The sequence below is a fragment of the Rhinopithecus bieti genome, unplaced genomic scaffold (genome assembly GCF_001698545.2).
Source record: "Rhinopithecus bieti isolate Rb0 unplaced genomic scaffold, ASM169854v2 scaffold_13259, whole genome shotgun sequence".
In the NCBI taxonomy this organism is placed as follows: Eukaryota; Metazoa; Chordata; class Mammalia; order Primates; family Cercopithecidae; genus Rhinopithecus; species Rhinopithecus bieti.
In genome coordinates this window covers 2,370,347-2,382,850 of record NW_016807544.1, presented here as the reverse complement: position 1 = coordinate 2,382,850, position 12,504 = coordinate 2,370,347, and the positions used below count along the sequence as shown (strand labels likewise).

Genomic DNA, 12,504 nt, shown 5'->3' with positions numbered 1-12,504 from the left:
GCCCACCTCCCCCTCCTCCCGCAGCCCTCATTAAAGGCTAGGCAGAGGTAGCAGGCCGTGGCAGTGGCCTCCAGCTGAGGCCTGCTCCTGATTCTGCAAGGAAGGCACGTCGGGGTCCACCCTTGCTCTCCACCCTCCCGTTTCCGGCCCCCAAGCTTCCTCCTCTGGCCTGGCCTGGCCAGCGTGTCCTGCCTGGCCAGTCTGGGCTGCTTCTCCGCTTTCCTCCTTTCCTCTCCCCTTTCCTTCCCTCCGTTGTCCTCTGAAGATGCGCTCTGCACAGCCAAGTGACACGGGGCTAGCATGCTTTACACTTGAGAGATGAAGTCATAACAGGTGGCAAGAGCGGAGGCTGCCGGAGCCCAGGATTCCGGTTGCCATGGAAACATGTCAGACCTGTAGAGGGACACGGGAACTGTCAGCCTGTGGAGGGTGGAGGGGGGGAACAAACGAGAGGGGCGAGGAGAGGCGCCTCTCTTCCCAGAGGGCTCTGCTCACTGCCCCCGAATTCCCCAAGGGCTGTGCACCCCAACCTTCCAGGCTAGCAGGCTCCAGAAATAGAGCTGCTCAGCTGGGGCTGGGGCTGGGTGGTGGGTGGTGGGCACCGAGCATGGCCACGCGTTTGTGCACACCAGGTCCTGGCAGGCGGTCAGAGCGTCTGCTCAGGATGTGAGGCCATGCTTTTGTGCACGTGCCAAGGAGGAGCCTGAACTTCTGGCCTGCTTCCTATTCCCTAGGATGCTTGGGACACAGCTCTGGTCTCAGCAGAACCCAGACGAGTGGCTGTTGCCGATGGCCGGTTTGTCCCCGCCACTCATTCTTTCTGTGAGTCGCAGGCACATCACAGCGGAGATCCGACTGGGAGGGGGAGAGGCTGCGCTGCCTGGGTGGTAGTTTTATGGAAGATTTGGGGCCTTGTTTGCCATAGACATAAAACCTGATTTAACTCAAAAATCCTATAGCGTGCACTAATACCTTTCCAGAATGCCTGCTCTCCCTTCCCTGAGCGTGGTGGTGGGACTGTGTGAAGCTTTGCTTTTCCTTTTTCTTACTTTGATTTATCTGAATGCTCTTCCCTGCCTTCTGTTATTTTTTTTTCTACTTTCTTCATGAACTCTCTTCCTGATTTCCATTTTTTTCTCCTTTGAGCTTTTTAGAGTTATCTCCCTCAGGTAGATTTCTAAACTCTTAAGGCTCACTTTATTTTCTCAGCAACTTACTTGTATCTCTGATATGATCTCAGTCCGTGAACATTAATCAACAGAAAACCACATCCATCATCGCAGACACTGCCATAGAGATATCACTCAGGTCTTTGCCCTCCCCGTCATCTTATTCTGCAAAGCGGGACTCAATTTCCCATAAGCAGAAGCAAAATCTCTATTTAAATCCCACTTGCAAGGTCTGGGCGAGCTTCCTATTTATAGTAAAATCCTTTTTATAATGATCTCATATACGGTACCAGGAAATTGCTCATGGCTGGGTCAGGCCATAGGCCAACCTAGCCATGATGTGAGCTTTACTTAAAAAAATTCCTTCATGAGCCTCTGGAATTCTCCAGAGAAGTGTTTTCATAGAGTAGATGACAATAAACAGGATCACCCAGGATGGATTACTGTAGTAGGGACATTAAATTTAAGTTCAAAGGGAATTTCCACTTTTATCAGGCCAGTCTCAATAATTTTTATCGCTTTGGGCTTTGTAAATATCATATTGGGTGAATCAGGTTGACTCTAAAGAGATTTATGAAATATTGTATATGCGAGGTATGACTGGAAAATGTTTACCTCTGGAATTCCCAGGAGGCAGAGAAGTGTGATTAGAGGCACAATCTCTGGGGACACAGACAAACTGGGGGTGAATCCTGCCTTCGAAGAGCCCAACCGAGGCTTGGAGCCAGCACTTTAATCTCTCTGGATTTCAGTTACTGTATCTGTCAAAAAAATCCCTACTGCACAAAGCTTTTGCAAGAATCGATGAAATAACATATATAAAGCATCCAGCAAAAGATTTGCCACAGTTTTGTGGTGTGATAAATGTCTGCTTCCTTTTCTTCTCAATATGCAGTTGAACAAAAGGGAGGCTGAGTGGACAGGCATGACCTGGTGTCCTCTTCTCAAGAGACAATGAATCATTGTCTTCTATGTTCTTGTGTGTTTGGTGCAGAATGATGTCTCACCTCCCACAGGATGGGTATAGTGTTATTCTTCCAGTGATGCAGGGCCATTGGCTACCGACTTCTGTGTACTCTGGGAGCTGACCATGAGACCAGTTGACAGACCAATTCATGCACACAGGGACCAGGTCTCCTCTGGTAGGGAAATAAACCAGGGGCAGTGAATGATATCCGGCGGTCCCAGGGCATCACTGTGCCACCCACTAACATCCCTGCCATTCCTCTCTAAGTCACTCATCCCACAGATTGTAGGGGTTCCAACAACGAGTTAGACCTGGTCTCCAACCTGAAGGAGTAGATCTATGTAATATGGAGAGATGATAATGTAAAACAGGGAGAGGAGGCACACAGACATGTGTATAAACAAGGGTCATAATGGTGATATCAACAGTGCCCTACCTAGGGCATGACTGATATGTTTTAGCTGAAGTTTCGGAGAGCTCCATGGGAGAACCCTTGCTTTGACACTAATCTCAAGTACCAAAAAGTAGAAGAAAATCAGGTGCATAAGCATTTAGTCCATTCCACACCATCTGACCACAATGGAAGGATGCTTTGAGCTCACTGTTGTGAGAAGAGAGTAGAAACTGAAGTGAAAATGATTTCTCTGAAAATAAAACAGAGCTGTGCATGATCACCTTATATACTGGGCCATTGCCAGACTAAAAATGTACCTCCGCACCCCAGCTGGCCTGGCATGTCACTCCTGCACACACCAGGGCCTATACATGGGATTTTAGAACCTCCCTCACCCCTTGGACAGGAACTCTGTATGGCCAACAGGATGCTGCTCTGACTCCCATCTCCTCGGAAGCTTCCCTTCTTCAGATGAATTCAATTCTTTTCCTTTGGTCTTTTTACAAAGGCTCAATACCTCCATCACTGCCTGCTTAGCTCTACTAGATCATTTCTGAATTTTTTATTTCTTGTAGTATTAGAGTTCCTGATTCAATAGGGTGTTCTACCAATGGTCTGTTGGTAGTGAATGCTGTGTAGAATTGTATTAGTCCATTTTCATACTGCTAGGAAGAAACACCCGAGATTGGGTAATTTATAAAGAGAAAGAGAAATTTTAGTGGACTCACAGTTCCACCATTTTCATAACTGCTAGAAAAGAAACCACCCAAGATTGGTAATTAATAAAAGAGAAAGAGGTTCAATGGATCACAGTTCCACCTGCCCTGGCTGGGGAGGCCTCACAATCACGGCAGAAAGCAAAGGAGGAGCAAAGGCACGTCTTATGTGGTGGCAGGCAAGAAAGCGTGTGCAGGGGAACTGCCCTTTTTAAACTATCAGATCCTCAGGAGACTTATTCACTATCAAAAGAGCAGCTAGGGAAAAACCTGGCCCCAATTTTCAGTTATATCCCACTGGGTCTCTCCTATAACATGTGGGGATTATGGGAGCTGCAATTCAAGATGAGATTTGGGTGGGGACACAGCTAAACCATATCAAGAATTAATCTGAAAGCTTTTACACTCTATATTTTACTTCCTCATCCTCATACATTGCAAGGGATACAGTGTGTTGGAGAAAATCAGATTCTTTAGTTGCTTAAAGATCTTGTGAATGGGGAGGAAATTGAAAATTATAGGAAGTCCCTAAGAGTATAGGAGAAAGATAGCTGAGGAGACTAGGTCCCCTGCAAGTTTTAATGGAATGATATATATGGGATTCTCTGATTGCCTTCCATGCAGGAAGCTACCTAAGTAACGACTGGCATCTCCACATATTATATCTAGCTCATATCAATCATGACACTTAACTTTGGTTTACCCTTAGCCCCTAAATTTAGTATACCCTATCTCTTCTTTCTATTTATCATTTGATAGTTTTCCATCCATCTCTTGTTGAGGAAACCCTGAGTTTATTTGCTTCATAGAGATGCTTGGATTTTCTTAGGAGAGTTCTAAAAATGACGAAGATGGCAATTGAGGGAGAAGGGAGGAAGGGACTCTGGTACTTCTGGATTTGTGCAATGAAAATTTTATAGGCAGAGTAAAATTTTTGTGGATGTACTGCTTTTTGGAGATTATTCGCAAAATTCTGTATGCCATGCAGATGTGTTTGAGATCCAGGGACTGATGTAGAAAAGCCCACACTCAACAGATCCCAGAATGTGGCCAGCTCCTCTGTCTCCCCCAAACAGCTAACACTTCTTGCAGAGAATTGTCTGCCTCCCTGAAGATGGAAATCAATGACTTAGAAACCAATTAAACAATCCAAATAGCAACTGATAAATGGATTAACCCTCTATAATGAAATTCCTCTAGCTTTTGTCTTCTGCCTTCCCCAGGTAAGTTTTCTATTCCTGGAGGCAAAGCAGAGGCATGGAGGAAGTGGAGGCCAGAGGGAATCACATTAAAGTGGGTGAATCTGTTTATCACTTACTGTCTGGATGGCATTTCTGCTCACATCTCTGCTTCTTTTTTCAGATTTGTACACTATGGGACCCTGATTAATGTTAGCCAGTGAATAATGAAAGGCAGCAGCAGACACTGGGTCTGGTGAGGAGGAAGACACTCAGATGGTTAAGGCTGATCCCATAAACAGAAAGACTTTTCTTCTTAGTTGCAAACAGGGAATATGAATATGACAAAGAAATGCCCGCAATAGGGAGGGAGAAACAGAGAAAAAGGGAGGCATTTCTCTCCATGCAAATAACCCGTTCAAGGCTTCTCAAGCAGCCCCTGGAAATGGAATGATTTTAGTGCTTGAGGACAGGTGCTATTCTCCTCAAGGCTTTGTTTTCAAGGTCATGTCCCAAGATTTCTCTTTGCCTTTGTTTAAGGACCTCCATCAGGAGTGGGTTTTGAACTTAGTGTGTTTGGTTACTTGTGACGGTCTTAAGGCTAAAGACATGCGCAGTAACTCACCATTTAATCCATCTCTGGCATGAGGCTGAACCAAGTGCCTAGAAACCTGGGTCTAGAAACTTTAAGGCACTTGGGGTCTTGGGTACTTTCCATGATCAATGGGTCTGGACTTCAGGGAGATGAGACTCCCCTTCAGGGAGATTGATACCCTACCAAGATGTTTGTCCAAGTCCCCAAGAGCATCTTTGGTGTTCTTCCTGGAAATGACCACCCATCAGCGCTTCTTTGTTTTCCATTTCAGGGATAGGAAGAATATCTCCTAAACAAGAGCACCCCTCCCAGTGGCACAGTCCAGGCACTGGCTCTTTCCTCTCCCTCTCCTCACACTACAATGTGTGGTTTCCATCTGATGCCTGGGGCCTGGGCCCACAGGGCTGATTGTTTCGGGCTGAGAGTAGTTCACTTGACCAGTACCCCTTCTGGATGGTTTGATCATCTAAGGATGCAATCAGAGGAGCAGGGGGATTTCCACAACAACACAGAGCTGGGAAATACTCTAAAAATTAATCTCTGGGTGACTTGTGAGACATTATTAGTTCCATTAAACCAGAAAGGATCCAAAAGAAAGCCTAGCCCAATTTGCCAACTTGGTTATAATACATCCTTCTGTAGGAGGAGAAGGGGCAGTTGAAACCCATATAAGCCTGAAATCAAATGTTTTCAATGTTCCCACAGCCCAGAAAGGACCGGATGGAACAGTCATTCCCAATAACTACTGTGACTTCTGTTTGGGGGGCTCCAACATGAACAAGAAGAGTGGGCGGCCTGAAGAGCTGGTGTCCTGCGCAGATTGTGGACGCTCTGGTGAGTGTGGCCCCTTCCCACACCAAGTGCCCATAGACCAGGAATGCTCCTCTTGCATTCCTCTTCCATCCTGTTGGTGGTGGAGACTGGAGAGGGAAGCGATGGTGGCGATGCTTTCTAGTGGAGAGGGGTTTTCAGCTCATTCTGATATTTTTCTTCTTTGGGTCTCAAGAACCAAAAGTGATGCCCTAGGATCCAGGGGAAAGGGCAAAGAGAAGTTTTGGATTTGTGTCTGGCCTTTCTATGAGGTGCATATTTCTTTGTGCGTGTTTTTATGGACCACAGCAAGGTAGAGTGGAAAAACCTGGAGAGAAAGCAACGTGCTTTCTCGTAGTGGACAATGCACATGTAACAGAAAGATGTGTTTGTTCTGTGGAAGTGCCTAGGGCAAACCCAAAGAGTGTGGTGTGGAAACATGAGTATTGGGAAAGCAACCACATCTTGAATTGTGGGAGTCAGAGATTCCCGGGCTCCTGGCTAGCTGCATAAACACCACCTCATTGGCCACTCATCTCATTTTCTAAAATGGAACAGAAGATACCCTGGTAGATCAATGAGGCAAAAGGACAGGCATTCCTAGGGCTAATCTGTAGTTGATTCGGTGTATATGTTTATATTTTAACCTGTTCAAAGGCTAAAATAACAGAAAGAGACTTTTGGTCTTGTTCCTTCATTCTTAAAACGAATTCAGGTCTTCAGGTTATGTTCAAGTGGTTGTTTTGTTTTTTAGTTCTAACCAAACCATTATTTTCAGCTGGCCATGGTTGGTTGGTGCTACCTACTTTTCATATTGTATTATGTCATCACTAGACCACAGTGTGAGGCTGGGAGGAGGGAATTTCAACCCTGTTTTTAGTCTCATCAGCCCCTGATATGAGTAGGTGAAACAGTTTGGTTGGATGCTTGGTTCCAGCAGTGAGGAGTCATTTTTCCTTTCTACCTTTCTATCCAGTGTCTTTTTCACTCCCACTCCCCAGAGAAGAACTGAGATGACCCCATCATGGTTGACTGTAGCAACTCAGCTCTTACCTTGCTCTGTCTGCAAAGCGTAGCTTTAACCCTTTTATATTTTGTTGGGAGGGCTGTTTAGGGCTTAAGGCTGGCTTGAGTAGCAAATTAGTAATTTTAAAAGGACTGTGGTTTCTGCTGCACACAACCCTCAACGTGTAACTCTCAAGGACCCTGATAGGGCGGTTCATTGTGCAATTCTGTCAATTCATTTATTGTCCAAACATGGTACCTAACATTGAATTTTTTGCTCTACGGATGCTAGCATAGAAGACAGGGCTCTTGTGATAGCAGAGTCTGTTTTTTTAAGTTACTTAAAAAAAAAAAAGATGAAATTCAATGCAGTGTTTTTTAAAAGCAAGCGATCAGATGAAATCTCTACTTCCAGAAGCAAGGTCACTTGGAGTGATGTTCTAAACAACATGTTATGGACTGCTGTAGGTTTGGATGGGTTAGAGGGGGCAGCTTCAGAATTCTCATTGCAAACTGCTGTAATTTCTCCCCTTCCTTTCTTACAAAAGACAGGGTGCTAGAATCCAAGCCATGAAATGTTAGGAGTGGGAAGCTGTTTTTTCTATGCAAAGCCTCTTTCCACAACCTTCTCTCAGCTTTCCCCCCAAGGTGCTGTCTGCTATGTGGCTCAGGGAGTCATTTTCTACCAACCTAGGTATTCTCAGTGCGTTTGCCAAGGACTGGTTTTGGTGGATCATTTAGTCAAGGCCTGACTCTGATGTTCCTGAAATAGTTGATACCATGGGAAGAAACAGGTGTCATTGGCCCATGAGATGAGGTGTGCTTGTTAAGGCAGGTGGGCGAATACTTCTCTGGAGCCTCCCTACGGTCCTTCCAGAGAAGAGTATGGAGCTTGGAAGAGCTTCCTTCCCCCTCCCATCTACCCTACCACTGCTGTTTCCTGGGAGGAAGTGAGAGTCCTGAAACTGGCACCATGAGGGATGTATCATTCCCTTATACAAGAGCAGTCCTGGGGCTCATTTAGAATGCGAAAAGGTTTAAACCTGAGTTTTACAGATTTCAGGATGCTCTGATTTATTAGGACTTTTCTATTCCTATTTCTCACCTTCGTAGTGCCCTGAGTGAGATTTGACAACTGAACTTTCTGGAGTAACCAATACCTGGGCATGGTTGGTGACTGGAGAGTGTGTATGTGTGTGTGTGTGGGGTGGGGGGAGAGTACACTCGCATGCACATGTATGTGGATGCAGATCACAGAAATTTCCTCCGGTAGTTAAAGAAAACAAACTCTTTTATCACCTACCACTTATCAGACTTTCCAACTTCCTTTTGCTTTCAGTGCAAATGAACGACATGGCGTAGGGGGAGAATTGAAAAGGTTCTGAAAGAATGGGATTAGAAGCGGGTAAAAATAAAAATGAAATGGATGGAGGCTTAACCACCTTGAATGGGTTATCTGACAGTAATACCTTTGTAGAGCTGACTGTCAAAGTGAAGGACAAACATTGTTCAAAGAAACACCAACAGAAAACACCAAAGAAATCCCAACCAGGCTTAAAAACCACCAAGGAAAATCATTGTCTGGGGCAGGGTTGAGTGAGCGTGCAAGCGCCTGTGTGTATGCACAACAGAAGAAAGATCATGGTTGAAGCTTTTGCTGTCGGAAGCTGTGGACATATGTACTATGGTAGAGGTGATGCCTTTTCAGGGAGTGGGGGAAGCCTCTTCCCTGGCAATGTTTGCTTTGTCCCAAATCCCAGGTCATGCACTGGGTTAATCCCTTTGGTGTGCAAACGGTTTAATATCTTGCTATTAAGAATAGCATTGTAATAATGTAATGAGAATATTAATAATGCTGTCTGTTGCTTAACCCATGTGCTGATATATTCATCATACATGTCAGCTCATTTGGGAGGAGAAGGCAGGAAGGAGAAGGAGGCAGCGGCCGCAGCACGTACCACGGAGGACTTATTCGGTTCCACGTCAGAAAGTGACACGTCAACTTTCCACGGCTTTGATGAGGACGATTTGGAAGAGCCTCGCTCCTGTCGAGGACGCCGCAGTGGCCGGGGTTCGCCCACAGCAGATAAAAAGGGCAGTTGCTAAACCCACGGAACAGACTCTCTGGGCAATTAGCCATCCCCCTCTGACTTTGGTCATTGTGCTGGTTCTGATATATATTTTTTTTAATGAAAGACAACTTTAGATTTTCCCTCTAGCCTTGCTTTTTTTTCCCATCACCTCCCATGTGTCCCTCCATCCCTCCCCCCACCCCTCTGTTTTGGGTGTGTACAACAGAAGCACAAACTACTGAGACAAAACAAAAGAGCAGAATGAGCGTTCTTCCGAGAGACGGCATCGTGGTGCGCTATTTATTTTCTATAGAAATAGGAAGTTAGGCGGATTGTCTCTTTTCTGAGGGGAGGGGTCTTTTTGACAGGAGCAGAGTTGATGTCCTCAATTTTCATATTTATTGGCAAAAGGAAGAGAAGAGGAACTTTGGGTTCGGAAACAGAGAACCAATAACATTAAAACATTATTATTTATATATTCTAGCTATTATTAGAATCAGACTTTTTTTGAGAGAGGGAGAGAGAAGGGAAATCAAAGAAATTGAAGCAATATCCTGTTTAGAGGCAAGCCACTGGGGGGAGAATTTCCTCAATGGGAGACGGTGGCACTTTCTGTGCCCCATGGAGTTTGCGGCTCCCGGCGGCAGACCCCTCCCTCATTCTCCTCCCTGACCTTTCCATCTTCCTCTCTGCTTGTGAGAAAATGTCAGTAGTTCCAGAGAAGTTGGGGTGCCTATGCCTGGCCTCCCTCCACACCTGGGCCCTGACCAGCCAGCCGCCTCCTGGGCTCCTCCTCCTCCGTCAGTAGAGCTGCTGTTTTGTTATTACTGGTTTTTCCTCACTTTCCTCCTGGCAAAGAACGACTTCCAAATGCAGGGATGGAATATAAGCAGAACATCACGGGCTCAGCAGTGACTCCACCACCGAGGCCGAGGTCGTGCTCCTGGAAGATAGAAGGAGACGCCACCATGTGTTTCCCCTCCCCTTTCCCCTGTTAAGAAACATATCAATACCCGTTGGATGATCAAGGCTACCGTATTTCTTCTATTTTTTTTATAGTGCCCGCCAGGCACTTTGTTTTATGTTTCCAATAGCACTTCCTGAAATAAACCAAAGCAACACTGCTCAAGGCCCCTGGGGCGATGGAGAAGGCCACCCACCTCACTGACAGTCCCAAGAATGACCGGCTGTGAGGTCCTAGTCAAAAGGTATGTCTTGGCTAACCTGTCTTACAATATGGGCAAAACCATCATATCTATTTTTTAGTTTTCTTTTACTTTTTCCTTTTTCCCCCAGCTTGTTTCTTTGTTTTCCTGGGTTTGGACCCCCTTCTTAGTGTAAGAGTGGCTACTGGAGTATTTCCCCCTGGCCCTCTGTGGCCTGCGTGTGCATGTGAACTCATGTGGGCTCTGGCATAGGTGTGGGATCTGAATCTTGCTTGGACTATGGGAGGGGCTCAGTGTGGAGAATGGTGGGCTTTTGGCTTCAACTACAAGAGAAAATGGCTAGGGAAGTGCTTGGCTAACTGCCTCCCTTGGCTAAACCTGGAAGTGGAGTCCAGGGAACTGAGATTGAAGTTGGCTGCTGGATTTGGTTAGAAATAAGGAGGTGTGGCCACAGAACACTGCATGTCTAGGTGGTATTTCTTACTCTGGGTACCAATTTCACAACCAAGGGGATGAGTCCAAATTGAAGAAGATCCCTGATTGGGCACAAAACTCAACTTGGCTGTTTGGAAGATTGCGCACTCCCTTTAAGGTTGGCCAGGGTCTCCGGCCTCCAGGAGTGCACGGTTCCAGAAACACAGGCAGAACCATTTGACATGGGTTGAGAGACCCAAGTAGCTGCCTGGTTAACAGACTGCTTATCAGTGTCTCTGGGAAGATCTACTTTGACATTCCAGCCCCTGCAGATCCTCGTGAATTAGACCACTCATTAAAATAACAAACCAACCTAAAACACAAGGACAAGCAAAGAAACCCAGAAATGAACGCTTTGTGCTTTCCCGGTAGCCTGAGACAGAAAGAGCTTCCACTTTTCTCATGCTTGAGATGTGTATGTGATCACTTGCGTGTTTATTCTCAGTTTTGAGGGCATGAAAGTAACAATCCCACCCACTTTTGGGATGTTCTGTCTAATCTATATGTGGCCTGTTCCTAGGAAATATGGCATAAACCTCCAACGTTGTCGTATTCTGCATGCTCACACGTGTCAATCAGACAATAGAGTTTGTTCCAGTAGCTTTCTGCTAAGGGGATACAACCTACACTTGCTATCATTTTCCACCTCTTTACTCTGTACCTTTGACTCAGATATTGGATTCATGGGATTACAACTTGCTTTCATTGATAAAATGTGAGCTTCTATGTTCATAAATATATGTTCAACCAATATACACTCTCATTTGAATTCTGTTTAGTTGCTCATAGATCCAGAATTCTCAATGACAATTTGCCTTTACACTTGAGGTGTTTTTTTTTTAATCCATATATTTAAAGCAAATTATAAAAGGCTACCTAATTTCAGAGTCTATCTTGGAGTCTAACAGAGAAACGAACTATTTAGAACTAACAAGGCAAACCCCCAGGAGAATGTTTGAGAATGGGTGTTGCTTGTCTATTTTATATTTAATAGTATAGCTTGATCTTTGATCTTCAGTTTCTCTTCTTGGAGGTAGTAGATATCCTCACCTTTCTTACTTGTGGTAATAGAAGCATAGTAAGGTTCCTTAGCATTGCCAGAGCATCTTGTCTCACCTTGCTTGTAGTGTCTTTGAACAGACTCAGGATTTCTACCCTTAAAAACTGGAAGGGACTTTCAAGATGATCAAGTTCAAATCTTTCACTTTTCAGTTGAGAAAAGTTGACCCAGAGAAGTTAAGTGAGTTAAGTTTGAGGGAGTGGAATGGGCATCGTGTTGGAGGGAAATGTTTTAAGGCAAAGGAAGGAAGCTCTGAGAGAGAAGGTGTTGGAGGAAGAAGCTGGCTGTCCTGTGCTTCCAACCACTTGAGTGGTGGATGTGATATCTTTATCCCCCTTTCTCTAGATAGCAGTCGTCAACATTTATGTGTAAGGCATTGTTCTGGGGGCTTTCCTTGGAATATTTCACTTAATCCTCATGACTACTCCCACGAGATAGGTGTTCATATTAATCCCCAGTTTGCAGAAACTGAGGTTAGTAATAAGGTTAAGAAATGTACAGCTAGGAAGGAGCCAGGTTTTGATCCCTAGCAACCTGATTGTAGAGCCTATACTCTATCATTGCCTGCACTGCCCCTTGCATAGTCTATAAATAAGGAATATATATGCAGGCATGTATACATACTTGGCTGTTTCTCAATTCCAGTGGAAGAAAAGGTTATTTGTAATGAATATAGCTTTTAAAAGGTAATGCCATTAAAAGAAATTTCAACAACTGAAGAGTAAGCAATTAGATCCTGTAAAAAGAATTCTGATTCAGATTCTCTGCGGAATATTGTAGATAACTTACCTTCTTAATCATTTCTAGACAATGTACAAAGAGATCACCTTTTTTTGTGATCTTAGGAACTGTAGGAGCTGTGTGAACAGTCAACACACCTTTCTGTTGTTGCTTTTGT

General features: G+C 44.9%; 1 protein-coding gene across 7 annotated transcripts in view; it reads left to right on the top strand.

Moving 5' to 3' along the window:
- The window catches only part of DPF3 (double PHD fingers 3), a 292,122-nt gene that overhangs the window by 217,745 nt on the left and 61,873 nt on the right, over window positions 1-12,504 (top strand). For 6 of the 7 annotated variants that reach the window (XR_001887453.1, XM_017882782.1, XM_017882779.1 and 3 more), the window contains one exon: window positions 5,725-5,853. Coding sequence is in view for 5 of the 7 variants with exons in the window: in XM_017882782.1 (XP_017738271.1) it covers window positions 5,725-5,853 (129 nt within the window). In the remaining 2 variants the exon portion in view is untranslated. Of the gene's footprint in view, window positions 1-5,724; window positions 5,854-8,737; window positions 10,115-12,504 lie in introns of all 7 variants that reach the window. The other variant, XR_001887454.1, reaches the window with a different exon arrangement.